The following is a 25,776-nucleotide window of genomic DNA, read 5'->3' on the forward strand; positions in this document are numbered from 1 at the left end:
CAAAAATTTCATAATTCCGCTCAAAACGATCCCAGAACAATGAATTTGCGAGACGAACAGGCCGCCATGAATCAGGTAAAACAATATGTTACATGCAATTTGATTGGTCCAATCGCTTGTAGTTAACCAATCGCTGGGCCGTTTATAATCGAGCTACGACTTCCGCAACAAATAATGCCTTCAGTGATCTGATTAGTTGAAGCTTTCATACACGTCCAATCGCAGGGCTGTTTACAAACGGAAAACGGAGAGACTGTTCGGGAGAGCTCGTGAAAACTCGACGATAAGGTACCTGACCGCCCCTAAAATTTTCTCAACGGATTTAGACGATTCACAAAAATGATCAATTTAAGAAATAAAACGGCGGATTTCCGCGGATCCGCGGAAAATTGCCATGTATGCTACATACAGGTACAGACTCAAAGGTGTAAAACCTATTGTCAAGATTGTTAAGAGATGCACCGATGAAGCAAAGCTGGCACTACAAGAATGCTTGTACTGCACCGACTATTATGGCGTCTTTCAAACTTCAACTGGGAGCTTCGACAAATATAGATACACTGTAACATCATACATCAGTGTTTGTGAGAACATGTGTGTACCAACAAAGTCCTTCCGCTCCTTCAACAATAACAAGCCATAGTTCACTGTTAAACGAAGGCAGCTTAAAAGCAAAAGTGGCCGCCTTTAGAAGTGGAGCTAGGGCACTGTACAAACATGCCCGAAACCAATTGACAAAGGAAACATGGCAAAGAGAAGCTATGCAGATTGGCTGAAAAAACAGTTTTCTGCTAACTACTCTCCATCAGTGTCGAATGGCCTGAACGCAGCTTCAAACTACAGGACACCATCCTCTGTGTGGACTTGAGCTCTGTGCTCAACACCATTATCCCGGAACTCCTCACCTCCAAGCTTTTTACATTAAGCGTTTTTGACTGTCCCGTTTTCAAGGCTTTCAATAAGCCAAAAGCGGCCAGCAGGAAACGTTACAAATTGATGTGAAGAGTCTAACTGAAGAGCGTAAATTGCCAATTACAAAACCACACAAAAATCCCCAACCTCAAGAAGTTTGATCACATTTACATTAACACTGCTAAAATAATTCGGAAGTGGAAAAGGGAAGTGATGTGAAGAGAAATTACCAGGGATGATAAACTGTACCGCATGTAAGAATGTAATGAATATATTCAGTAATAATATTCGCGGTCCCGCCCCTTCACCAAGTCCACCTCGTCCTCACCACCCTCGTTTCGCTGCTAGCATAGTTAGCAAATTAGCTTCCACCAGCTGTCGGTGGCAGTCAGTGAGTGCGGGAGGCAGTTAGACCGGGTGCCCATTTCACATTATATCCGTAGTCGTAGTCGCAGTCCGCCCCCTTCTCGCCTCGCAGGAAGACGCGAACGTCAGTTTTGTTTCTTCCGGAGCCAACCAGCTACAGGCTCGCCTCTCCCGGCTACCTGTGATCCAAATTGTTGCCGTCGCCGCCCCGACAAGGAAGAAACTCTGGGACATGGCCAGACCAGAACAAGTCCTGGTGCTGGAGCCGCAACACGAGCTGAAATTCCGAGGTAACGCCACCAGGGCAGGGCCGGTGACGCCTCGGTGGCTACAAGCTCAAGTCGTACAACACTGCCCCTGCTTTGCCTTTTCGTGTCCACCAGTCGTGTTCATTGTTGTTATTTGTCAAGCAAGTTGCACATTAATAGCATGCATGGTGTACTTTTAGGTTGAAATGCCAACTGTGTGCTCAGGTTTACAGGCTAGTATCTTAATATCCGTGTTAGCTAGCTTAACTGCTAGCTAGCTGTCATTGCAGCGTCAGAAAAGGCCTGCCGTCCATAACATTCGTTTACTCGCGAGGCGCAGCCTTTATCAGGCTTTAAGCGCTGCGATTTCACTCTTTTTGACGTCCGCTTTTCTGCTGCTTTGCTAACACCTAACTGTCAGGCATGAGTATTTCCAGCTCTTTCTACAGTCCTGAGCTTGTAATCATTTACTTACATCCTCGTTATTATACTCTACCTCATGTGCGATTTATTCACATTTTAAATAAGCACACTAATGGTGGTTGGAGGCTGTTGAATAAAAAAGGAGTATTATTTTCGGTTTTAAAGTATTGATCTACAAATAATGTCCTATTTATTTGTCCTAATCTCATTGAAGAATAGCATGTTTGTCCTTCATGCTTTTAGGAGACCTGACGATTGCTCTTTCTCACGCAATGTGTCTCTCTTTTTGGGTGTGTGTCCCTTTGTGTGTGTTGTCGTGGGTATGTGTCTGCACTTGGGAGTTGTGTATACCGCATGTCTGTATGTCTTCAAATGTGTGTGTGTGTGTGTGTGTGTGTGTGTGTGTGTTTGTTTTCATCTCCAGGACCATTCACCGATGTTGTCACTGCCAATCTGAAGCTCACCAACCCTACAGATAGAAATGTGTGTTTCAAAGTCAAGACAACCGCACCTCGCCGTTACTGTGTTCGCCCAAACAGCGGCATCATCGACGCTGGAACCTCCATCAATGTTTCTGGTCAGCATTCACAGTCGTGTCGGATATACTGACACACTTCCGATGGCTTTAGTTTGACGAATTAGTCTTGTTAGTGTAATGTTTGACTTCAAAGCACAACAAACTGTGAGTGATTGATTTCAGTTAACAGTAACCGAAACAAATGCATTCAACTAAATTGTCACCATCACGAAAGCCGTCATTAACTCATTCGCTCCCAAAGACGTTTTTATATGTCTTTTCAGACTTGATTTAGAATTGGCTGGTACTGAGGTTAAAGATTCCGTTCAAATCAACAGAAATGGGCCTCGATGTTTTTCATATGAGTTTTTACTGTAGTAATAACTATTGCTAGATTATTTTAGATTATTGATAGATTTTAACTGATTCTGTCTAAATTTGTGTTACATTTTCGCTGTAAGAGCAGAACTCCCATCGTAAACAGAGGATCCCCTGTAGGTTATTTCAAGTATGAGTATTTAATTATATGAGTAAATACAATTGACATTCCATTCTCGATACAGTTATGCTGCAGCCTTTCGACTACGACCCCAATGAGAAGAGTAAACACAAATTCATGGTGCTGTCCATGCTGGCTCCCTACGACATGACTGACATGGAGGGCGTTGTGAGTATCTGCACCAGAAAGCTAAATAATTCAGATGTATTCCACTGAACTGGATGACCGGTCTCCATGGATGTCTCAGAAAGTGATATAACTCATACAGTGGACCTCGAAGGTTGAGCACAATCCATTCTGGGACGGTAGCTGATTTCTGGTTCTACAAATTTGGAAACCTTTAGGAAATGATGGATGGGTGGAAATTATGTGTTCTGGAATCATCCTGTTGACCTCATAAAATTTTGCAAACATTTTGAAGTAACATGTTTATATCAAAATACTACTGTATTAAACAAGAAACAAAACACTCATTTTTTAGTATTAATGTTGAGTCATGAAGGTGTAATAGTAATATCTCGCGGCTGCGCCTCATGCATCTTTTTAAGGTTAATAATCGCTGGGCAAGTGTAAAAATAAGTCAACCAATTTTAATCCATCCATTCGTTATCCGGACAGTTTCTTTTAACAATGGCATGCTGAAGCCTATCCTACCTGTCTTTAATCGGTAGGTTGGATACACCCTGAACCGGTTGCTAGCCAGTCTTATTGCTTACACAGACAAAACACCATTCACATTCACACTATCAAAATTGTTGAATGTTCAATTAACATACCATACGTGTTTTTGCAACGTGGGAGGAAACCAGAGCACACGGAGATAATCTACTCAGGCACGGGGGAGAACATTCAAACTCCACTCAGGATTAAAATCGCTGGATCTCTGCACTCCACCGTGCCGCCCCCACTGTTAATATAGACACTTAACCCTTTCATGCACCAATAATGATAACACGATAAGCTGTCCACTGTAGTAATTTCTGTCCCTGAATGGGTCAATTAAATACAATGGGGGGGGGATGAAACAGGAAGTCACTAATTTTCTGTAAGATAAGATAACCTTTATTTGTCCCACGTTGGGGAAATTTGCAGTCTACAGCAGCAAAATTGGTGGGGGGGGGGGTAGAGAAGAAAAAAAATGTTGCATGCACAAAATAAATGTTTCAGAAACTGTACACAGTATAAATATAAGTTGCATATATTAATCTTATGCATACATAAGGTGGCTGTGCTATTTACAATGGTTACACCAATATTGCATTTTTGGAATATGAATTAAGCCGCGAAATCCACCTGTTTTTATATAGGGGGCGGCCATTTTACCACTTGCTGTCGACCGAAAATGACATAAGAGTGTGTCTAAGGACTGAGGTAATGACCAATCGCAGTTCTGTTTTCTGGGTTCGGCATGTGGTGTTCGCAAGCGGAGCCCTTGGGTACTCTTGCCGTTTTCACTCTACAGCAGTTGGCAAAATGGCCACCCCCTGAGGCGGATAAAAATGTGTGGATTTTTGCCGCTTAATTCAAATTCCACAAACACAATATTAATCAGAATAACGTGTTTAGAGGAATGGGGCTGCAAAGAATATTTTTAACTTACTGTTTTTGAGTTGGCAACCTCTTTAATTGATTGTATGTAAGAAAGACGTGCAGTGACTTTGCTTTTCTCTGTGTCCAGTTGAGCAGTGTCATGTTAGTTGTTCACTAATCTGTCATGGGTTGGTTTTGTCCCTTTGTTATGATGAAATAAACAGTGGAAAGAGGCCAAGCCTGAGGAGTTGATGGATTCAAAGCTGAGATGTGCCTTTGAGATGCCTCTTGAAAATGACAAAGCGGTAAGTGCCATCTGGCCTCACATTTTCACCTGCTCATCACCATTTTGATTTACCACAAGCACTTTTACACATCCTCACCATTAGCGACTCTTCACCATATCAACCATTACCAACATTGTTTATTTTCTTTGCCCTTTCATTCCCGTCCGCACGTCTCTCCCGCCTTTCATCCCTCTCTCTCTGCAGCATGAGCCCGAAAGCTACCACACTGTGCATTCCTCTACCTCTTCTGTTAAGACGGAGTATGCCTCACTGCCAGTGGCTTCCAGCGCCTCGCTGGATGACGGAGAGGTGAAGAAGATCATGGAGGAGTACAAGCGACTGCAGGCAGATGTGCAGAGACTACGGGAAGAGAACAAACAGATCAGGGTGAGATATGCCCACCTCTTTTTAAATGAAGAGGTCCCACAAAAGTAACAGCATCACTAACAGAAGACCCATCTTTGAACCACCGTTACCAAGTACTCAGACCCAGCAAAGCAAAGTGAGGTATTTCCTTACCTGTGCTTTCACACAGGAAAGCAGAATCCTACTTTTGGATAAATAGATACTTGATGATCTCAGTGGCATTGCTTTGTGACAATGGTTTTCAAAAAAACAGGTTGGGAAAATTGATTCAAATTTGTTGGGTATTTGCATCGTACAAAAAGAGGGAGCATGTAATGCGTTGTCACCTCCATCTCGTCATTGATCCTACCTCAGAAGACAGAACCTTTAATTGATTTCACTCCATTTTGTGATGTTTACTTGCTGTTGTTTGGAGCCTAAAAGCGTGTCTCAAAATGGATGTTTTTGAAAACGACAGGCATCATTTTCCAAGGGCAAAGGAAAAATGAGCAGAGTTACTCCATTGCTGACTGAAACGGTCTCATGCGGCGCACTTGTGACTCGAAGACATCACGCATTATGATGGATGATTAGTACAACATTTTGGTCAAAATTCGACGTTTTACAAGCGTTGAGGCATTTTAGTATTTAGGTTCCACTGCACCTGCATCTGGTTTGCAAGTCAAAAGCTTAGTCTGCTATTCGCTCATTTGCCTATGTATTTTCTCATTAGTGCTCTCTGGTGCCCAAACTGTTCCACGCCCACTCTTTTGGGGTTTATTGTTACATGCTCATGTTGGTTTGTGTGCGTCCACTCCCTCTGCATGGCAGGAGAATGACGGGCTGCGGAAGAGAAAATTGGCGGCGGCTGCAGCCGATTCCTCCCCCTCCTCCTCTGTCATGGCCTCCTTGGCCACCAGGGACGAAGGCCTGAGCACCCGTGTGGTGGCGCTGTGCGTTCTCTTCTTTGTCATCGGGGTCATCATCGGCAAGCTGGCCCTGTAGACGCACAGACGGACAACACAGCGACGGACGGACAGACGGATGGCTGGTGGCCTGGAAGGACACGTGTCATTGACAGCAACTTGAGGAGGTCTTCTCGGCTTTACATTTTCTCTCTCGTTCTTATTTTTAACCTTTGAGGCAATATGGTTCTGCCTTGTCATGGCAGGGCTAAAAAAAAAAAAAAAAAAAGAAACATTGGAATGTGTTCAAAGAAAACAAAGAAATTAAACCTGGACTTTTCTCTCTTTTGTCTGTGTGTGTGAAATAATCACCACCTTCAATCCAGCGGCTCCGTCCATCGCTCTCGATCCCTAAGAGCTTGCACAGGTAACAATTAGTGGTGATGTGGCTCAAGGCTTCCATTGATTCCCAACTGATGTCACTTCAAACAAACACATGCTCTTATTACTGATTGTTAAACAGAGATGGAACACTAGTGAAGTGAACCTTTATATTCTGGACTTCAATTTTATGTATGTAAATGTGTGTTTGTATGTTGAGGGTGAGAGGGTGGATGCTTGCATAAAAGAGCACATGTCAGATATCTTGTGATAAGTTATTGGGGCTTTTGTCCAGTCTCAGCTATCAGAACCATAAAGAGAATCTCCTCTAGTCATGTGATTCAAAGGTGTATTTGGTTTTCCCAGGCTGCACTTTGCCAACAATGGCCCTCCACTTGTGTACGGAAAGAACCTAGCCGCTAACTCATTAAGAGCCGTAAACTTCATGCAAAACCAATGTGGACATTTTCAATAAACACTTGTATGCAACAATAGTTCAGTCTGTCACTGCTTCATATTTGACCGTATGCATCTGTATTTGTATAGAGTGTTTTCTGCTAATTCAATTACAAATTAAAAATTAGCATGTTTGTGACTATGTGTACACACAATTGCAAGAAAAAGTATGCATGTGAACCCTTTGGAATTACTTACTTAGATTTCTGCATTTATTGGTCACGACAAACAAAATGCAGTCATCTTAACTTAAACAAATACCACACAAACACTTTTCTTATTTTTATTGGCTACCATGTAAACATTCACAGCTTGTAAGGTGAGTGGAAAAAATATAAACCCCTAGGCTAAATCAGTCTATGGAGTCCTTATTTGGCAGCCTTGCACAGAGCTCAAGCTAGCATTCTTAACCACACAGCCAAGTATCTCTTTTTTTAATGTATTTGCTTTAATATCTGTCCGTAGTGACTCCTCCCCAGGAATGACATCATGCAAAGCTATCACCGTGTCATAAAAGGTGCTATGCAACGGTCTGCTTAAGTCAAATCAGTTCAGTCCTTGTACAGAACATTTGTGGGTCAGTCCAGAATTGGAGGACGTTTTACCTCTCACTCACCAAATTTGAAATAATCCACATACAAAGTACGGAAACATGTTTCTGCGTACATTTACTTGTCCTGAGACCAAATATATGCAGGGTATATAAAAAAATAAGAGAAAAGAATGCTTAGTTTTAAAATTTCCAAATTAGTCTGGTGTACCCCCGCCCCCACCCCTGTGATTGATTCTCAAATAAAACACTTTATTGAAACTTAAATTTCATTTATTTATTTAAAATAAACATTTTCAATAATTATTCATGGACGTGTGTCCCACAACATGCACTCAACCCTGTGACCGTAAGCTTTTTAGCATGGTAGAAGAGGAAAGCAGAAAATCACGATACACTGGAAGTGACATAATATGTTTTCTAAAATAATGGATAGAGCAAAGGTATGCCCTCTCTTCTATTTTTCACATTTTTATGAAATACTGTAGTTAACCTTGATTGAATGTTACACTCTACCTAGCAACCCTGTTATGCATATGATCAGACGATTCTTTTAAATGTTTTCCTTAACTTATTTACAAAAGGAAATTTGTTCTCTTGGTCATCAGTAAGAGTTAAAAAGTCATCCATTCATTTTCCTGCCCGCTTATCCTCACAAGGGTTGCGGGGCATGCTGTAGCGTAGCCTATCCCAAAAGCTGGCTTTTTAGTCGACTGGTTGGCGTGTCAGCCTCACAATGCAGAGGTGCAGGGTTCGATTCTGGTTCTGGCCTTCCCGTGAGGAGTTTGCATGTTCTCCCCTGCCTGCGTGGGTTTTCTCCCACAAACCAAAAACATGCATGGCAGGTTAACACTCATGCCTCGGTGTGAGTGTGAGGGGGGATGGTTGTTATTTATGTGTGCCCTGCGATTCGCTGGCAACTAGTAAGGGGTGTACCCCGCTTCTCTTTTCTTGTCAAATTCTAATTCTATTTATGGATTTTATTATGAAAAGTAGGAAAACGGTTCAGAAAACGTTTTGAATGACCCAAACAGTTTGTATTTTGGAAGAGATTGGTAAAACTGGGTACAGTATTTTATAATGGGTGAGTCAATAGGAGACGGAATGAAAACGGCGGGAATTCACTCTTCAGCATTTCCGAAGTAGACAAGTTTGAAAAATGGTACATTACGTTGATATTTTTTTTCATTTTACAAACGTCCGGCAGGTGAAGAAAGATCGCCAGCAATCATTGGGTGTCGTCATCGGGATCAGACGTCATCCGGCCTTGTCCCGGAAATAGAGAAACATCAACAATCCTCTAGGCTGGGCGAAGTGTCAAGAGTAGCTAAGCAGCGAAGTAGCAAAGCCCAGTCAACGTAATAGTTATAAAAAATATATTTTAATACTGTATTAGCGTGTAGCATCACAGCCATGTCCTTGTTCGGTAAGATATTTGGCGGGGGAGGCAAAGGAGGGAAGGGACCGAGCCCACAGGAGGCGATCCAGAAACTCCGTGAAACCGAGGAGATGCTAACCAAGAAGCAGGAATTTTTGGAAAAAAAGATTGAACAAGAGCTTCAAACTGCCAAGAAAAACGGCACGAAAAACAAAAGAGGCAAGTTATCCGCTCGCTTTTCTTACACCAGCATATCCCCCACGTACTGTTTTAATAAACCTGCCTTTAATCGTTGCTGGGAGTTAGCATATTAGCCGAGTTGGCTAATATTACATAGCGGCCATCGTACTTGGATACTTGTTGGCAGCCTCACCTGGCGACCTATTGTTGGCCCTGGAGGAATGAGCATTCTGGCGCATCGTAGTCTATTTACCCTAGTTTTACTTTAATCAGGATTATCGAAGTGAATGTATCCACGATCACTGGACATGTTTCTATTAAACGAGGCTACATACGTATGGTAGTCTTTCGACTGAGATATTAGAGACAACAGGAAAACGACAAAACACAAGATAAAAAAGACGAATTGTGTTCGAACAAGGGTTAACGGGTGTTAGGTAACCGTGTCTAAAGTAAATGCGATGACTCATAAAGTAATCAAAGTTCAACACTGATTAGCCTACTCAAATAAGTGGTTCACACCCCAAACGCAGTTATGACATACTCTGAGTGGCAGGCATGAGGTGAATAGAAATACTGTAACTCAATTTGCCCGATCGCAATCCCATTTTCCATATCCCTTATGGTATGGTTTCAGCTTCAGTATCAAGGTTCTATGTGCAGGTGCAACTAGCGAAGTCTAAATGTTGGTATCGCGGCAACACTAAATTGTGGACTATAGATTAGTCCTCCTTATTTTTTTTTTTTGTAGTTTCAGGCACTGATTTTCAAGCTTTTCTAGTGAGCTGCACTTTGTGTTTGGAGGTGACGTGTTTTTCTGCTGGTCAGCATCTTTGCCTCAACATTCTAGAGTTCTGCTTTCAAATCTTGGCTTAGGCCTTCTGTGTGGAGTTTGCCTGTTCTCCTTTGTTGTGTTAGTTTTTTCCTCATACGTCAGCCCCCTTCCACATTACAAAAACATGCATGTTGAGTTCATTGAAGATTCAAAATTGTCTCGGGGTGTGAATGTGGATTTAGCTGGTTGTCTTGTCGTCAGTTTTTTTAAAAGATGAAAAACCAACGCATGCGACAGTCATCACTGAAATAACTTGAAACTGATGAGTCTGGAATTTGTCGAAATGCATGTTGATTAGCCACAATGCTCATTGGGCAACATTGTTGAAACAATTGTGGGTATAGCCTCCAGGTTTGAGACAAATTTTTTTAACAATTGTTTTTTGAACTCCAAAGTGTATCACTTTTGGGGCCTTTAATTTCCCCTGTACTTACATGAATATTTGAGGCCTGTTACCATCTTGCCCATATCCAACTGCTTCAACAAGAGTATCTACTATTTAGTGATCTATTATACTGATCATTCCACACTTGATACAATTTTTTGCTCAGGCAAAAACACATTTGTACATCTGTCATACAATTATATTCTGTCGTCACATTTTAGCGCTGATGCGTTTTTCTCGTCCTCTCTCCTTTCTGCAGCGGCTCTGCAGGCTTTGAAAAGAAAGAAGCGCTACGAGAAGCAGCTCGGCCAGATCGATGGCACGTTGTCCACCATCGAGTTCCAGAGAGAAGCTCTGGAGAACGCTAACACCAACACTGAAGTGCTGAAGAACATGGGCTTTGCTGCCAAGGCCATGAAGTCTGCCCACGAAAACATGTAAGTGAGAGCTGCTGGCCACATATTTTCATTAATTGATTGAATTGTTGATTGATGAAGTACAGGAGTAAGATAACAATGTTTATATCCCCACAACGCTTGAGAGTCGGCTTGTAATCGGTATATTTTTTCTGAAGAATTCTGTCTTGTTTTTGACTACCGGTACTTTAAACTTCAGTACAGACAGTACTTAAGCTAGGGATGTTTGATACCACTTTTTTTTTTGTTTTGGACCGATACCATCCTCACCGATACCAAGTAACCAATACCACTAGTACTTTTGATGGATAAAATTTATGTTGAGCCAATTTCAGATAATTTTAAAGCAAGATTGTTTGTTTATTTCTGAGAAAAACGAAGAACAGTCACCTGCAGGGAACCCACTGAAATTCATAACTTGATGTTCCACTGTATTTATTTTGTAATTTTATTTTAAAAGTTACTTAATCAACAAGACACGACGTTTACATTTGCTTAGCGTTCCTGAGTAACTTTGCAAAATCTACTATTATGTACTCAGATGAAACTGAGTGGCCCAACCTGATTGTCAAAAATAAAATGTAAAGAAAATGTTCACAAGTCTGTTGCGAGTCCACGTGCATTTGTGCTCATTGTTGTTTCAGGGACATTGACAAGGTGGATGACTTGATGCAGGACATAACTGAGCAGCAGGAATTGGCCCAAGAAATCTCTGATGCCATCTCAAAACCTGTTGGCTTCGGAGAAGATCTGGATGAGGTGGGAAGCACCCTGTCTCCGAGGGCATAGCATTTGTGATTTAATTACACTTTGAATGGGATGCATTCAGAGAAACTATGAATGCATTCTTTCTCTACAAGACACTCACAGTCAGTCGATTTTAGCTATCCACTGTGTCCAGACATACAAAATATATTTTAAATGGACTATCTCAACAAGGCAATTCTGAAAGTGGACCTAAGCTCCCCGTTGAAGAAAAAAAATCTTAATTGTGTTGCTCAAACCCTGCAGTGTACATGCAGCATAAAACATACTGATTGCTGGTGTCGCTCGTTGTCTTCGTCAGGATGAACTTCTTGCTGAGCTGGAGGAGCTGGAACAAGAAGAGCTGGATAATACTCTGCTGGATGTCGGCGCAGAGGACGTCCCCCTTCCCAACGTGCCTTCTACTTCATTACCTTCCAGACCTGGTAAGAACTATTCAAATGAGCTCCTTTTTATTGAACTCTGAGAAAGATGCTCTTTGAGACGAGTGATCTTGTTCAACATTTGAAAAACACTGCAAAGGCAGAAATATGACAGCCCCTCACTGCGAGCATCGTCTCAGACTTGATCAATCACATTCAGAAAACAGACAATAAAGTAACATATTTTAAAGATCCAGTTTCATTGTCTACGACCTTATCTTTCTCATCTAGTTTTAATTCTTAATTAAATGTATTGTACTCTTCATGACCTGTGTGGCCAAAGTACCTTCAATAAGCAATCTGATTACTCTTTTAAATGTAATTCAAATACTTTACTGACTACTTGATTTTAAAAATAACTGTTGGATCACAAGTTACATTCTGCTGCTGCATAAGGCACATTTATGGGTACATGTTAATGACAGTTCTTAATGGCGGACACAATAACACAATATAAGGCCTCCGTATGGACATAAATCATCATGCTCACGAAGCTAACATTACATGGAATTTAGCAAAGTATGCTAAGTTAGCACAAAATGGGTGGGGACAACACAGAATTAATTTGGCCAATTTAACAAATGTATGCACACAAAATGGCGACATGATGATGAAAATAATAATCCTGAACTGGTTGCCAGCAATCGCAGGGGACACATAGATGAACAACCTTCCGCGCTCACACACACCTCGGGACAATTTATAGAGTGTTCCATTAACCTGCCATGCATGTTTTTGGAATTTGGGAGGAAACCCGAGTACGCGGAAAAAACCCACGCAGGCACGGGAATAACATGCAAACTCCACATAGGAAGCCAGGAGCTGGAATCGAACCCTGCACCTCTGTACTATGAGGTGGACGTGCTAACCAGTCTTCCACCGTGCCGATTGCCAGACATGGTTTCATAAATTTGTTCCGTGTCTTAGACCGAGTTAGTGGGGGAGCCATGTGTCTGATATTACGGACAGAAAAGAGAGCGGGAACGCTCTGGTCAGGGAGTGACGCCGCTTTACTGCTCGGCCCTCCCCTTTCTAGTCATCGGAGGAGGTGGGAAAAAAGCAGCTAGCCTATCGTCATTAACTTCAAAGAGGCGGCTTGTGAACTGATGTTTCTAAGCAGACAATAATATTAGAGCCACTTACAAGTCCCCTCAAAAAAACAAAAGAAAAGCTCATTATGCTCTGGTATATGTACTTGCGTTATTCATCTGAGAATCTTCTATTTCTCTCTTACCCAAGCGGCAAAGAAAGAGGACGACGAGGATGACATGGTCGACCTGAAGCGCTGGGGGATGGAAGCCATATAAACACATCACGCAACGCATCTCGCATACCTGTATCACGGACGGAGCTGAAAAGAGGAAGGAAGGCACGGATGGACTGCAAGGATGTTATTTTGTTTGTGTTGGAAGAAATCACTTGAACTCAATTTAACACTCCTCCCCTCCCTCAGCCCCCACAAAAAAGCTGAAATTTTGTCGTCTTTCCTTACCCGAGTCTTCGAATTTCCTCCAGTTGTTCACCTACGGGCTTGCCAATGGTGGCTCTTTCATATAGCAAAGTCACTCATATTTTATGAGAACCTGTCACTGAGACTTCATTTCAGTGTGACATTGTGAAATGACTCATAAACTGTCTGCATACTTTTCCTTTTCATTTTCCCAGCTTGCGTATAGTAAAAGAGATGTCGCAAGGGTGAAGTTATGATCTCTTCTCTGTTGAATTCAAACCCTGGTGTTTCACCCCAATCTATGTGCTTTGTCCTAAAACCCCCCCTGCCTCCCATCCTAAAATAATAACAATAATAATAATACCCACCTGCTCACCAGTGAGTGGTTAGTTATTTCCTGTAAATATCCAACACGTGTCTCTTTTTCTACTATGATATTTTCTGCCGCCACGAGAGCCTGTTTCAGTTAAGGGAAGCATGCAACATAAACTGAGATGTCAGCAAACACAAGCATGACAAGAAGAGGAACAAGTTGAGAGCATTTCAACACTTTCACCCTGATTCTGGTTTTCTCAATATTAAGGTCTATGTTTCAAAATGTTACGATGTTAGAATAATATGAACACGAACTATTGTCACATTTCAACTTCATCCACAAGGGGATAAAAAGATTGTCACTCTTTTGCATCGTTAACACTGGTTACATTTTGTTTTGAGTTCCAGAGTGTTTTAGAGTTTCAAATTCATGGTGTAGATTTCTTTACATTGTCAGGAAAAACACAATGAAAGTACAGATGGGCAAGCATGTATGCATTTCAATCTTTTATTTATCCAGATGAGAGTATTATTTGCAAATTCATTAAAAGAAGACAATTCTTGTATTTGTGTGACCTCTTTTTTTTAACTAAATTCTAGTTTGGTTGTAGCTATCTGCCGTGGATAAGTCACAACCGCTTTATTATAGTTTTCAGAATTTCAACAGAGTTGGCCTGCGATGGTGGGCCTAATTTGAGGATCTTTTAATCATTTGGGAACTGAATTATGAAGGTAAAGGTACTGTCTGACAGTTACTAATTTTCCTATAGATGCATGGAAATAAAAAATAAACACTAAAATGTTTGTTTAGTGGCAGTTAGTCATAGGGAAAAAAAGGAAAATGATTTTCGTATTTTTTGGTACTTCCGCCGATAAGCAACGTCGCGCGCGAATGACGTCATCAAACGCTGACGCATGCGCTTTCCGCCTTTCGCGCTGACGCAAGATACCTGCCGTGGAGAACCGATCGAGAAACAAAAAGTAGTCAGTTTTAAGTCACCGGCCCATTCGCAAACATGTCCGGAGACGAGGTATGTAATTCCTGGCTTCCTTGTCTTTCACACACTTAAAGTTATAGACATTCTACGGTGCACTATGTGAGTTGAGGGATCAGATAGAGGAGATGAGGATGACTTTGGGCCTCGGCACCCCTCCCCGTACGCTCTCAGTCTCACATGGCCGGTGCAGAGCTAACAACGGGGCGAGAACGCAAAACCAACTCGGCGATCTTCACTTTTTTGCAAGATCACACATAACACATTGTGCTGAAAGCCACCTTTCATAATGGTTTGTCAATATGGCTTGTCATCGCTGCTGGAAAACTGAAACCGAATGGAAATGTTCAGTCAGCTAGGTTAGCTAGCAATAGCATTAGCCTCAATATTGCACCTCTTGAACAACAAAATATATTTTTTTTCTCGTGTCGAATTGCTGACTTTGTTGTTACCAAATAAATACTGTGACTATTTGAAAGTAACGGAAGCGTCGATATCTGATCCTAGCAGACAAAGAAAAATACTGTGAGATTAAATTTTGAGAAACACGTAATTACGATAATAAAGTTGAAATCGGACGACGGCAGTGAGAAGAAAGTGTTAAGACTGTCGTTGTCATGTTAATAGAAACAAAATTAGTAATTTGCACTTAATCCATACTGTTCCCAAAATAAAGTCTAATTTTCATCATTTGAGCTATGAGTTATTTTATGATCATTGCGTGTCAAAAAACAAGTTGTAATAATGTTTATGAAGTTTTTTTTTTTATAGAACACACTTGTAACATATGGAGAAACAAGATTACAATTCTGAAAACTTGTTAAAGCGGTAATATAGGCCAATTACCGGTAAATCACCAGGGCCATAATTATGTCATTACACAAGAATAAAAGTGTAACAAATATTGAAGCAAATATTAGCATTAGCTCAAATTCCCACTTGTCTCCTTCAGATGATATTCGACCCCAACATGACCAAGAAAAAGAAGAAGAAGAAGAAGCCCTTCATGCTGGATGAGGAAGGAGACGGGGTTGGAGGAGAAGAGGTGAAAGAGATGGAAGTGAAGGAGGCAGAACCAGAGGCTGGTGAGGACAAGGACCTGGACATTGATGAAGATGACAGCAGAAAAAAAGGTTAGAATGTCGTATCTGTGTTTTAACTATGAGATGTACTACGGCACCTACCCCTGAAGTTTCAGTATGAGTTGAATCCAGAATATTTAAGATTGTTATTATTTCCAGAAACATCTGATGATTTGAATGACCTGAACTTCTTCAACCAGAAGAAAAAGAAAAAGAAACCCAAAAAGGTGTTTGATAACGATATTGAGGAGGGGATGAAAGTAAGCAATGTCTCTTTTTCACTTTTTTCCATCAGTGTTTCAATTTAATATATTTTTTCAAGTTTAAACGAGTTTTTCTTTTTTGTTCAAACCAGGAGCTTAAAATTGAAGGAGACCAGAGTGATGTTCTCGAGGAGGACAACCTGGACCTGATGCTCCCTGCCAAAAAAAAGAAGGCTAAAAAAGTCGACTTTGATGAAGGAGAGCCTCTTGAAAAGGATGACGGTAATTTGTTTATCAGTTCAAAACAATTCACTTCATGTTGATCATACACATCAGCAAGGCCACAGGGCCACCAAAATCTCAAAAGATTTGAATTTATTACCAATAAGCATTCATAAAAGGGCGACTAACAAAAGTACATTACATGTATGTACAGTACGTCTGTCTTTCTTTCTGTCTGTCTGTATGTATGTCTGTCTTTAAAGTTCGCACCAACAAGCCAATAGATTATGACCACTCGCACAAAATAACGACATCCAACCCAAGAGCGATCTCTACAGATTTGTCTTTTTGTTTGGGCCTGTCACAATTATTACTGTATTCACTCGTCGCTTGATCAGAAAAAAATGCACACGGTTGTTTTTTTTTTTTTTTTTTGCTTGTTTTTTGTTTTTTTTAACTCGACAAATAGTCACTGAGGTGCGTGGTTGTTAACGTACGTCGTCAACATTCACTCACGCTGCTTCGTTGCCTTTTGCGTCAGTCAGCCTTCTCACCGCTGTGTGCGAGTTGGCTCTCGCTCAAACACACACATAAACACTGGGGTGGGACGGCTTTTGAAACTCTTAAACAGTTTGACTTGCATGCGCCCAATCGGTTCATAGGCGCACACAACTCTTTGTCTCATTTATTAGTGAGCCGCAACAGTAGTGCTAATAATAGCCGTGTAGCACAAATGCTAGCCAGCGGAACCATGTACACGAATGGGCTCTCCGCGTCTACGTTGCTCTTTTTGTGTCATTTCATTGCTCGTTTAGGCACCATTCATTCTGCAGACATGCGTTACACCCACCAGGAACCGAAAGAGCCTGCCGACTGGCACCAGATATCCGTTTCGAGTGCCACAATTGACAGCGAGACCAGCGCAATGAGTCTCCCGGCCAACTTCAAAATAAGCCTTACTCAACCACATCATATATGTGCTAGCAGTGCTAGTGAGAGCTAGCGATTACTTTTCAAAAGTAGTTTATTAGACGTAAATAACAGCACACTTTGATGCTGACCGCCTGACACGGTTGCCATGCTACTGTTTAGCAAACCAAGCTTACTCAAATGTGAAATATGCTGTTTTTGACAGCGAAATCACTGCTGTTGTTGTGACGTCACTTTGCGGACAAGTGGCGCGTGTACGAGCTCGTACATTGCGGTACTTGTCATGGTCACTGCAACACTCAGTAAAATGCAAAACAGTTTTTACACCATCATATCTTACCTATTTATACAGCCTGTAATTTAAATAATCAAATAACATGTGAGTTTAATGCTGTATAATGAAGTGCAACTGATGTATTGGTTCAAATTAAGTAAATCCGAATGATTTTTTTTTCAGAAATATTTTTATTGAGATTGTCACTTTTTACTATTGTATTAAAATTATTTTCTTTTTTTCTTCTTCACTTATCTCTATCCCTACTTTTGTCTATTTGACTTGTAAAGCGTCACGTGTACCCTAAATGGTGCCCTTTGAATGAACTGTGTAGTACTTTATAGAATTTACCATATTTCTCGTCTGCATTATTTATTAGGATGTAATGAGTCAATTATTTTTGTATGATGTTATCCAGCATTGGAAGATGATGAGGGGAAAAACAATGATGGCATTTCATTCAGCTCGACCACAGGACCAGCCTGGGCTGGCTCTGAAAGAGACTATACGTATGATGAGGTAACAACACACACACAAATATCTGGTACAGCAATTTGGTATTTCGACACTTGTCATGAATATGTTTACAGTGGAACTTCCAATTGTTTTTATTTCAAAACCTTTTTTCCTCCCCAGAGGAAAAATTGAAAGGTGTTCCAGAACGAAACTCTTACCATCATAAAACTTGTAACATTACCGACCATTTTTCATGTACCATTTGAATTTTCTTAGCTGTCTTACAACTGAAAAAAATGATCACTCAAGTCTTAATGCCCAGTGGCACTCGTTAGCCTTGTTAGCATGTTGCCTGAGCTTCTGCTCCTGTTTGTGAACTTAATTTGTCATTTAATCTAGTAATAATTTGTTTCCAAAAAAAGGTGAGACAAAATGTCCGCCTCAAAAGTCTCATTGCAAAGCATATGTAACTAACGAATGGACAGTGCATCCACGATCTCCAACACAAGGTATCGTTGTTAGCTAGCTTACAACCACTACTTAAGGGTACTGTAATGCCCCTACAAGTGGTCAAGAATAGACCCAGCTGCTGGTCCACTTTCAGTATTGAACAATTAGAAACAACATAAACATCATCCACTAGCTGCTCGGTCTAAGAATGTGAATGAACACCCATTAGTTGTCACACAACTGTAAACAAAAAAAAAAAAGAGTGTATTGTGTGTCAATTGTCTCTCAGCTCCTGAACAGAGTTTTCAACATCATGAGGGAAAAGAACCCCGACATGGTGGCGGGAGAGAAGAGGAAGTTTGTCATGAAGCCCCCCCAGGTCGTGCGAGTGGGGACCAAAAAGACCTCCTTTGTTAACTTCACAGATATCTGCAAACTGTGAGCCTCCATCCAGCCTAAATCTTACAGTGAACTGCCCGTGCGTCATCTTGTACGAATATCTCCAATGTATGTTTATGGTCATTTAACCGCAGGTTGCATCGTCAGCCGAAACATCTTCTCGCCTTCCTATTGGCTGAGCTCGGAACAAGGTCAGGGTCGACATTTGCACTGTTTATTTCACATGTATTTTCAGTTCAAGTAGTAAATGTACGCTAAAGGACAAAAGTGTGACTTGTTTTTGTTTCCTTTCAGCGGTTCCATTGACGGTAATAACCAGCTTGTGATCAAAGGAAGATTCCAACAGAAACAGATCGAAAACGTCTTGAGGAGATATATCAGTAAGTAAAATTAGCACACCGTGGTATCCCGCTGCAAGACTTGGGATGTTTTTGGTGTGTAGAATGTGTGTCTGTTTTTTTTTTAAGCATGTTTACAACTTTTACCTGTACTTGGGGTCATGACATGGGCCAAAAAATGAAATTGGCTATGAAGGAATCTATTGCCTTTGAGGTAGAGGACTGCTTTCATCCTCTTGTGTCTGGGATTACAAAAGCAAATTCTACAAATTGTTACATGTTTAAGAATGGACCTAAACTGCGTAAATGAAAACATACAATACCCTACGCCTGAACATTCGGAAAAGCGAACAGACAAAAAGGAGCGTTAGCTAAAATTTGGTTCAGAATAGTTCCACCAAATCCATGATGTGCCATAGTATTCTGCATTGTGTATTTTTAAAATTAATTGGACGATTAACTGGTAATCTGTGTTTTTTTTTTTTTTTTCCTGCCAAAATCGCCCTAAAAAAATTCATATCGATTGAGCCCTTGTAAAAATCCATTTAAAAATCGCAACATAGAGGGGGCATGAACACTATAGATTACAGGTAGGAACACTGCAGATTAATTTGTGAACTTGCGAGGGATCACTGTGAACCACAACGAAAGCTACTGTAAATATCTGCGTATGCTATATATTTAAGATCATTTCAGCAGCAGTTTAGCTTGTTTATTAACAATTTGTATCTCACAAGAATGTTGGGTGTTGGTAAATAAATAATTACCAAAGCCTGTTTTTCTAGTGAACAATTGTCATGAACCAAGTATACAATGTTATGATTGTCGGGTGAAGTAGGCCATTGCTCAACTCCATTTATGTTCTCCCCCGCCCCACCCCAACTCACAGAGGAGTATGTGACGTGCCACACATGTCGCTCCCCCGAGACCATCCTGCAGAAAGACACCCGCCTCTATTTCCTGCAGTGCGAGACGTGCCACTCGCGCTGCTCCGTCGCTAGCATCAAGACCGGTTTCCAGGCCGTGACGGGCAAGCGGGCGCAGCTCCGCGCCAAAGCAAACTGAAAGGGCCATCGCGAATGGGTTTGCCCCCTCCTCTCTTCTCCTGGCTTCCCCTCACTCCTCGTCAGAAGGGTCAAGGCTGCGTCAGGAAGCTTCCACTATTCTGAAAAGGACTTAATGCATTGAAGTGCAGGTGGATTGGGCTTGATCATGGTGTGCTGCCCCAAGTGGGTGGGAGGCCGGATGTCTAACATCTACGTTGCCTAATGCGTTTGGATTATTTTGACCCTCTACATTTTTGCTGTCATTGTTAATTCCTGCAATAAAGTCTGATTTATCAAAAGTTGCATGTTCCCTGTCCTTTCCTCTCACAGTTTAACGCAGCACTTGGTCCAAATCCATGGTCTCAGTTGTAAGATGTCGTGTTGTGTGTGTATTCAAAAGTGATGAGGTGAAAGCATAACCGCCATATTTGTGAAAGTAAGCAAAGGCATAATATGTTGTGGTTGTTAAGTGCTTCAAAAAATTAGTGGACTGGTGCACTGTGGATTGCTTTTGTGTTGCCTAAAATCCAAGGATCACCTACTTTAGTGGTTTGTATTAGTGGTGAACAAGACAAGACTGCTATTGTTCTACTCGTGTCCGTATCAACCATACTGCCAGACCTATGTGCAGTGCCTGTACACTGAATCAGAATGTATGATTAATATTTATTTAATGACCTAGCTGAATTTTAGGTTATTTTGATCTGAAAATAGTCCAAATCAATTATTTTAGGTTTCCACAAGAGACTTTATCTAATGGGTGGATGAATATTTATCCTTAGGGGCTGCATTTGATTTTTAAAAATGACACATGGCCCAGGTCACTCATAGATGAGGTGGGAAAAAATTTAAACTCAAATGCCAATGTAAGCTACTGGTAGTTTATTTTGATGATAACATATTTTCATTGGTATGAAGCAAAGTGGTGAAGATATCACAATCCGCTGCTCAAAGAAGAATTAGAATAAATATACAGGCCTGACTATAATATGCAAATTACTCATCAGCAAAAAGATTTGAAAGGCCAGATTGGATTTTGCAAATACTGGAAGTACAAAGATGAGCCTCAAAGGTTTTCGAGAAAACTATATGCCCTCTCTATCCCAGCAGGATGCTCCTTCAAAATTCGCATTAATCTATTATTGATCGGCGACATACTGGCACCTTGTTTTCGACCAGAGGGCGGTGGCGTGTGGCTGGGGCGCTGTGGATGCTCTGGGCTGCCGCCCCGTTGGCCGCGCCCTCTGCACGCCCTGTTCCACAATCTTGTATCTTGAAGGAAAATTGCAACTATTCTAAATTCGATTATGACAGTAGTACTCATAAGGACATTTTTTATATATACAACGCTAATTCTGGATATACAGAGTTCAATCGAAATTGCGTTTTAATGTGAAGTTTGGATGCCGGAAGTGATTTGCTGCTCACGGATTGGATTGTATTGGGCTTGAGAAAAAGAATCTGACGTCATCGACCACATTTTTTTCCTTTTTTTAAATCGCCCGTTGTTTTTTTTTACCCCCTTCCTCTACGCAGCTAACGAGCAGCAGTAAAAAGCGTTCGCGAAAAGGTTTTCGACCGATTCAACATGCCTCGCGTTTATATAGGACGACTTGGCTACCATGTTCGCGAAAAGGACATACAGCGGTTTTTCGGCAGCTTTGGCAAACTATTGGAAGTGGATTTGAAAAACGGGTGAGAGTCTTGCTGTGGCCTAGCTTGCTTCAACGTCAACCAAAATGTCCGAAGCGTTTCCTTCTTGTCAGTCACCGAGCGTCTTCTACTCATGCTCGCGTTTGCCAAACAGCATTAGCATAATTTGCATACATGGTAAAGTTTAAATGTGTGGTTTGCACTGCCCGTATAGTCTACAACACGGTCAGTCAGTTCTGGTAACTATAAACGGGACGTTTTAGTTCAACGCCGCATGGCCAATATGGCGCGTGGAGTTCGCTACAATGCTAACGTTAGCCTAACGCGTGGAAGGTCCCAGCAAACGTACTTTGGATTTGGTTATTTTTGAGATACGATGTCGTCACGTATTTCTGTCAACAGATACGGTTTCGTGGAGTTCGAGGACAACCGGGATGCCGACGATGCCGTGTACGAGCTGAACGGCAAGGATCTGTGCGGCGAGAGAGTGATCGTCGAACATGCCCGCGGGCCTCGGCGGGACCGGGATAGCTACGGTGGGGGTCACTGGGGTGATGGGCGCAGTAAGTGCAGTCTGTTACAACAATACCATCTTGACTCCTTCGCCTCGGTGGGAGGTGTGGATGTAGACTGCACACAGTATTTCTCGGTTGTTCTCTGGTGCTAGCGAACGTAGACTTCACAGAAGGCCTCGTTTATAATGTTATACTCTAAGCTCCTTTGGATTCATGTGTGGAAGTTTGCTAATCTAATCAAATGAGAATGATAACTTTCACAGTTATGATGGCGCTTTGGTTTCACGGTCCAACCAATGGTTTCAAATTTTTGTTTGATTGGTACAGTGGAACCCCAAAGCAGGGATGGCACTACTCAGTGAACCCACGTTATAACACAGTTCACCTTTCATGGCTTCGGTGTTTCACGGATTTTCTGGTGTACCGGAATTCTTTTTTTTTTATTTTTTTAATTCAGCGTTGAAAATAGGTTTCGTGACGCACAGAGCCATCTCTGATGAAAATTTGTTGACCAGTGTTATAAAATTCTAGGAATTTGCATGTAAGAATACGTTTAATACATCTTAGAAAGAGACATGCATTTTTTTCACAATATGAAACATTTTCCAGGTGTTTTAATGACATGTTTATATTAAGGCTTTTTTCACCCAAACAGCTCAAGGAAGTATTTACAGAAATATTTCTGCAGTCTATTTCTTGCCATGATCGAGTGCACCAGCGTTTATCACGCTGCAAATATTGCTTGGCCAATGGCGAATCCGATTTTGTTTAAATCAGCAGCCAGTGGGCTGAATCTCACAGACGCATTCCTTTTGGTGCTTGGCTGTCTCCTCTTCTTCATCAATTGGCAGTCAGTCTCCACTGCGGTCAGCTTTTTGATTCTTTGGTGGAACCAAGGTCCAGAGCGCCAACTAAAAGCATTTTAACGTGTGTCAATGGCACGTGAGTACATCGCCAACACAAATTGACCCCCACCCACAATCACAGAGAAATCACATAGGACATTTGGGATTTTTGAGGTTCCACTGTATTTGCCTGTCCATACAGAACTATTGTTTTAGTTTAGTTTTTGGGTGTTCATCTCTTTTGTTGTCGTATGTGGTGGTCAGCCATACGAGCAGTTGATTTTATTTATACCTATTGTCTTCCTTTGGATCTTAAATGATAGAACTTGTGAGTTGTTGTACCTCCCTGTCAAGTTGAAGCCACTCTTTGTCACACTTTGTTATACCTGTTTTGTGTCATTATTTGTTTGGGAGGGACAACAATTTGCGAGACGCGCCCAAGAAATGGTGAACCAAGACTTTTTATATGATCGTAGCAGTTATTATGGCCCATGAGAGAAGCTTATTAAAAAGTTTTCTGTGTGGATTTGCTTTCCAGATTTGTGTGCCTCACAATTAGTCACTGAAGCCACACCAGGATAATTTTTCATTGAATCATCTGTAGTAGACTAATATTCTCATGTGATGTGTATTTTTTTTTTTTTTTTTTTTTTTTTTTTTAAACATACATTTTTATATTCAACATTAACAAAGTCCTTGATGTTTCAATTTGAAAGAGTCCAGTTGCGGGCTGAGGCTGAGAGTCCATTGAGGCTAAGATGACTGGCTGTCCTGTTTGGCCTTGGCTTTCACCTTTACAATGTGTGTGTGACCTTTGCCCCCCCCTTGATCCTTGGCTGACCTAACCGGAAGCCATGATGACATCAGCCTTTTGCCAATAGACCAGGGGTGATGGTGAGGATTGCCGTTGGTTTCTATGTTGACAGCAAACACATGCGGAGTGGCTCTAGTACTCAACTTGCAATCGTACAAATGTTGTGAGTAAAGTGTAAAACGAAACATTTGTTACCTAGCCTCAATCTTACCTTTAAATTTGGTAACGACCAGAACCTCCCATATGGATGCCTCCTGTGTGTCTTTGTTACAGGGTTTGGAGGTATTGAAAGAACATCACTGTCCTTTTTTTTGTTTTATGCCACTAAGCCAAAATCCCGTACACCAGAGTAAGAAAGAGGCTTTGCATTGTCGGGGAAGGCTGCAGTGGTGTTCTTTGCAGCAGAGCTCAACCACCAAATACACAAAGACCCAAACTTTGTAAAGCTCACGCAGTGGCTCCGAAGCCTTGTGATTAAGTTATGGTGCCAGGGTGACCCTGTTTTCATTACATGCACACTTAAATTATCCTCATATCAGGCAAGGCTCTATCACTACCTTGACCAATTAATTTTTTGAAGCCACGGTGATGTTTCTGACTATGTCCACATAATGTTGTTTTTAAAGGCAGCAGTTACGGCAGCCGGAGTCGCACAGGCAGGGACAAGTACGGACCCCCAGTTCGTACAGAATATCGTCTGATTGTGGAAAACCTGTCAAGCCGTTGCAGTTGGCAGGACCTCAAGGTGCAACTTGAACCGTCGCTTTTTAGCTCTTTTTGTCAGTGCTGTTGGCCTCACTCTCCAGTCTTTTCCAGGATTTTATGCGTCAGGCAGGTGAAGTCACTTACGCTGATGCCCACAAGGAGCGTGCCAACGAGGGGGTGATTGAGTTCCGCAGCCATTCAGATATGAAGCGCGCTATTGACAAGTTGGACGGGACGGACATCAATGGCAGAAAGATTCGTCTGGTGCCGGACCGGCCTCGCAAGCGAAGGTCCTACTCTGGCAGCCGTTCCAGGTGGGGACTGCTTCTCAGCTACTCTTTTGTTTTTGATGGAAAAATGAATTAATAAATTCGAATGTATGTACTACCCTTGGCAGATCTCGAAGCCGCCGTCGCTCCCGCAGCAGGAGCCGTAGGAGCAGAAGCTCCAGAAGTCGCTCCAGATCCAAATCTAGGTGAGAAAAGTCATATTTGGCTGTCCCGTGGATCTTGTGATGTTGGAATTTCCAGAAAAACAAGAGCCATAGCAAATAATGGACATGGAAAATTCCAAAATATAATCTTTAACTGTAAGAAACATTAGCTTTAATAAACTACTCTGAAAATACTACAACCACAGGTCAAGTACTGCAAAGAACTTTATTTTAAAGGGGAAATAAAGTAAAAAACAATACAATTACAATGTGTTCTATGCCCCCCCCCACCCCCCTACTCATCTAAACACGGGATTCTGATTAATATTGGATTTGTATGAACTAAACAGCAAAATCTACCCATTTTTATCCATCTTATTTTGGCACTTGCTGAACCATGGCTAAGCCTGCGAACGTCACGTGTCCAGACCCAGAAAACAGGTGAGCCAGAGTCATTTCCTGAGCAACTGTGATGCCATTTTCAGGAAAATGGCCGCCCCCTGAGATGGATAAATACGGGTATATTTTGCTGCGTAATTCAGGGGCCCCCAACCTTTTTTGCCCCACGGACCGGTTTATGTCAAACAATATTTTCAGGGACCGGCATTTAAGGTGTGGTGGAAATAATACAAGAAATTAATATGGTATGAGCTGCATGAAAACTGTGGCGTTTTCGAAATATAATAATAAACACAAGGAGCGTCTAATCTGGCTGCAACACTCCGATCGCTATGGCAATGTTTAATGCCTTCAAAATACGATACGACGCAAATTCAAAGTGCATGAAAATGACAACTCACCACAGCACCGAGCTTGATTTTCTGCAACCAGACGGTCCCATCTCGGGGTAA

At 41.6% G+C, this 25,776-nt stretch overlaps 4 protein-coding genes across 8 annotated transcripts in view; all 4 read left to right on the forward strand.

The window, feature by feature from the left end:
- Positions 1-1,220: 1,220 nt before the first annotated feature.
- LOC109517766 (vesicle-associated membrane protein-associated protein B-like) lies at positions 1,221-6,907 on the forward strand. Of its 2 annotated transcripts, none has more exons than XM_019873107.1 (6): positions 1,221-1,568; positions 2,374-2,526; positions 3,030-3,133; positions 4,720-4,800; positions 5,038-5,169; positions 5,959-6,907. In XM_019873107.1, exons 1-6 carry the CDS (start codon positions 1,511-1,513, stop codon positions 6,130-6,132), a joined length of 702 nt encoding a protein of 233 aa, XP_019728666.1. In that variant the 5' UTR covers positions 1,221-1,510; the 3' UTR covers positions 6,133-6,907. The 2 variants fall into 2 exon arrangements, with proteins under 2 accessions (XP_019728666.1, XP_019728665.1); XM_019873106.1 differs by having other exon boundaries at positions 1,222-1,568; positions 4,987-5,169.
- Positions 6,908-8,670: 1,763 nt separating this feature from the next.
- LOC109517798 (charged multivesicular body protein 4b-like) lies at positions 8,671-14,131 on the forward strand. Of its 2 annotated transcripts, none has more exons than XM_019873175.1 (5): positions 8,671-9,016; positions 10,457-10,634; positions 11,258-11,372; positions 11,680-11,803; positions 13,043-14,131. In XM_019873175.1, the coding sequence occupies exons 1-5, from the start codon at positions 8,833-8,835 to the stop codon at positions 13,105-13,107; spliced, it is 666 nt and encodes a 221-aa protein (XP_019728734.1). In that variant the 5' UTR covers positions 8,671-8,832; the 3' UTR covers positions 13,108-14,131. The 2 variants fall into 2 exon arrangements, with proteins under 2 accessions (XP_019728734.1, XP_019728733.1); XM_019873174.1 differs by having other exon boundaries at positions 8,672-9,016; positions 13,040-14,131.
- A 332-nt stretch (positions 14,132-14,463) lies between these two features.
- eif2s2 (eukaryotic translation initiation factor 2, subunit 2 beta) lies at positions 14,464-20,262 on the forward strand. 2 transcript variants are annotated; one of them, XM_019873172.1, is made up of 9 exons: positions 14,464-14,596; positions 15,513-15,693; positions 15,802-15,902; positions 15,998-16,127; positions 17,690-17,790; positions 18,467-18,615; positions 18,711-18,767; positions 18,871-18,956; positions 19,804-20,262. In XM_019873172.1, exons 1-9 carry the CDS (start codon positions 14,582-14,584, stop codon positions 19,977-19,979), a joined length of 996 nt encoding a protein of 331 aa, XP_019728731.1. In that variant the 5' UTR covers positions 14,464-14,581; the 3' UTR covers positions 19,980-20,262. The 2 variants fall into 2 exon arrangements, with proteins under 2 accessions (XP_019728731.1, XP_019728732.1); XM_019873173.1 differs by lacking the exon at positions 14,464-14,596 and having other exon boundaries at positions 15,550-15,692; positions 15,800-15,902.
- Positions 20,263-21,324: 1,062 nt separating this feature from the next.
- The window catches only part of LOC109517787 (serine/arginine-rich splicing factor 6), a 9,144-nt gene continuing 4,692 nt past the window's right edge, over positions 21,325-25,776 (forward strand). The window contains exons 1-5 of one of the 2 annotated variants that reach the window (XM_019873140.1): positions 21,325-21,655; positions 22,016-22,176; positions 24,414-24,532; positions 24,604-24,806; positions 24,890-24,967. In XM_019873140.1, the coding sequence (XP_019728699.1) occupies positions 21,549-21,655; positions 22,016-22,176; positions 24,414-24,532; positions 24,604-24,806; positions 24,890-24,967 (668 nt within the window). In that variant the 5' untranslated portion in view covers positions 21,325-21,548. The remainder of the gene's footprint in view (positions 21,656-22,015; positions 22,177-24,413; positions 24,533-24,603; positions 24,807-24,889; positions 24,968-25,776) is intronic. The other variant, XM_019873141.1, reaches the window with a different exon arrangement.

The sequence above is a fragment of the Hippocampus comes genome, unplaced genomic scaffold (genome assembly GCF_001891065.2).
Source record: "Hippocampus comes isolate QL1 unplaced genomic scaffold, H_comes_QL1_v1.1 scaffold28, whole genome shotgun sequence".
Classification (NCBI taxonomy): Eukaryota; Metazoa; Chordata; class Actinopteri; order Syngnathiformes; family Syngnathidae; genus Hippocampus; species Hippocampus comes.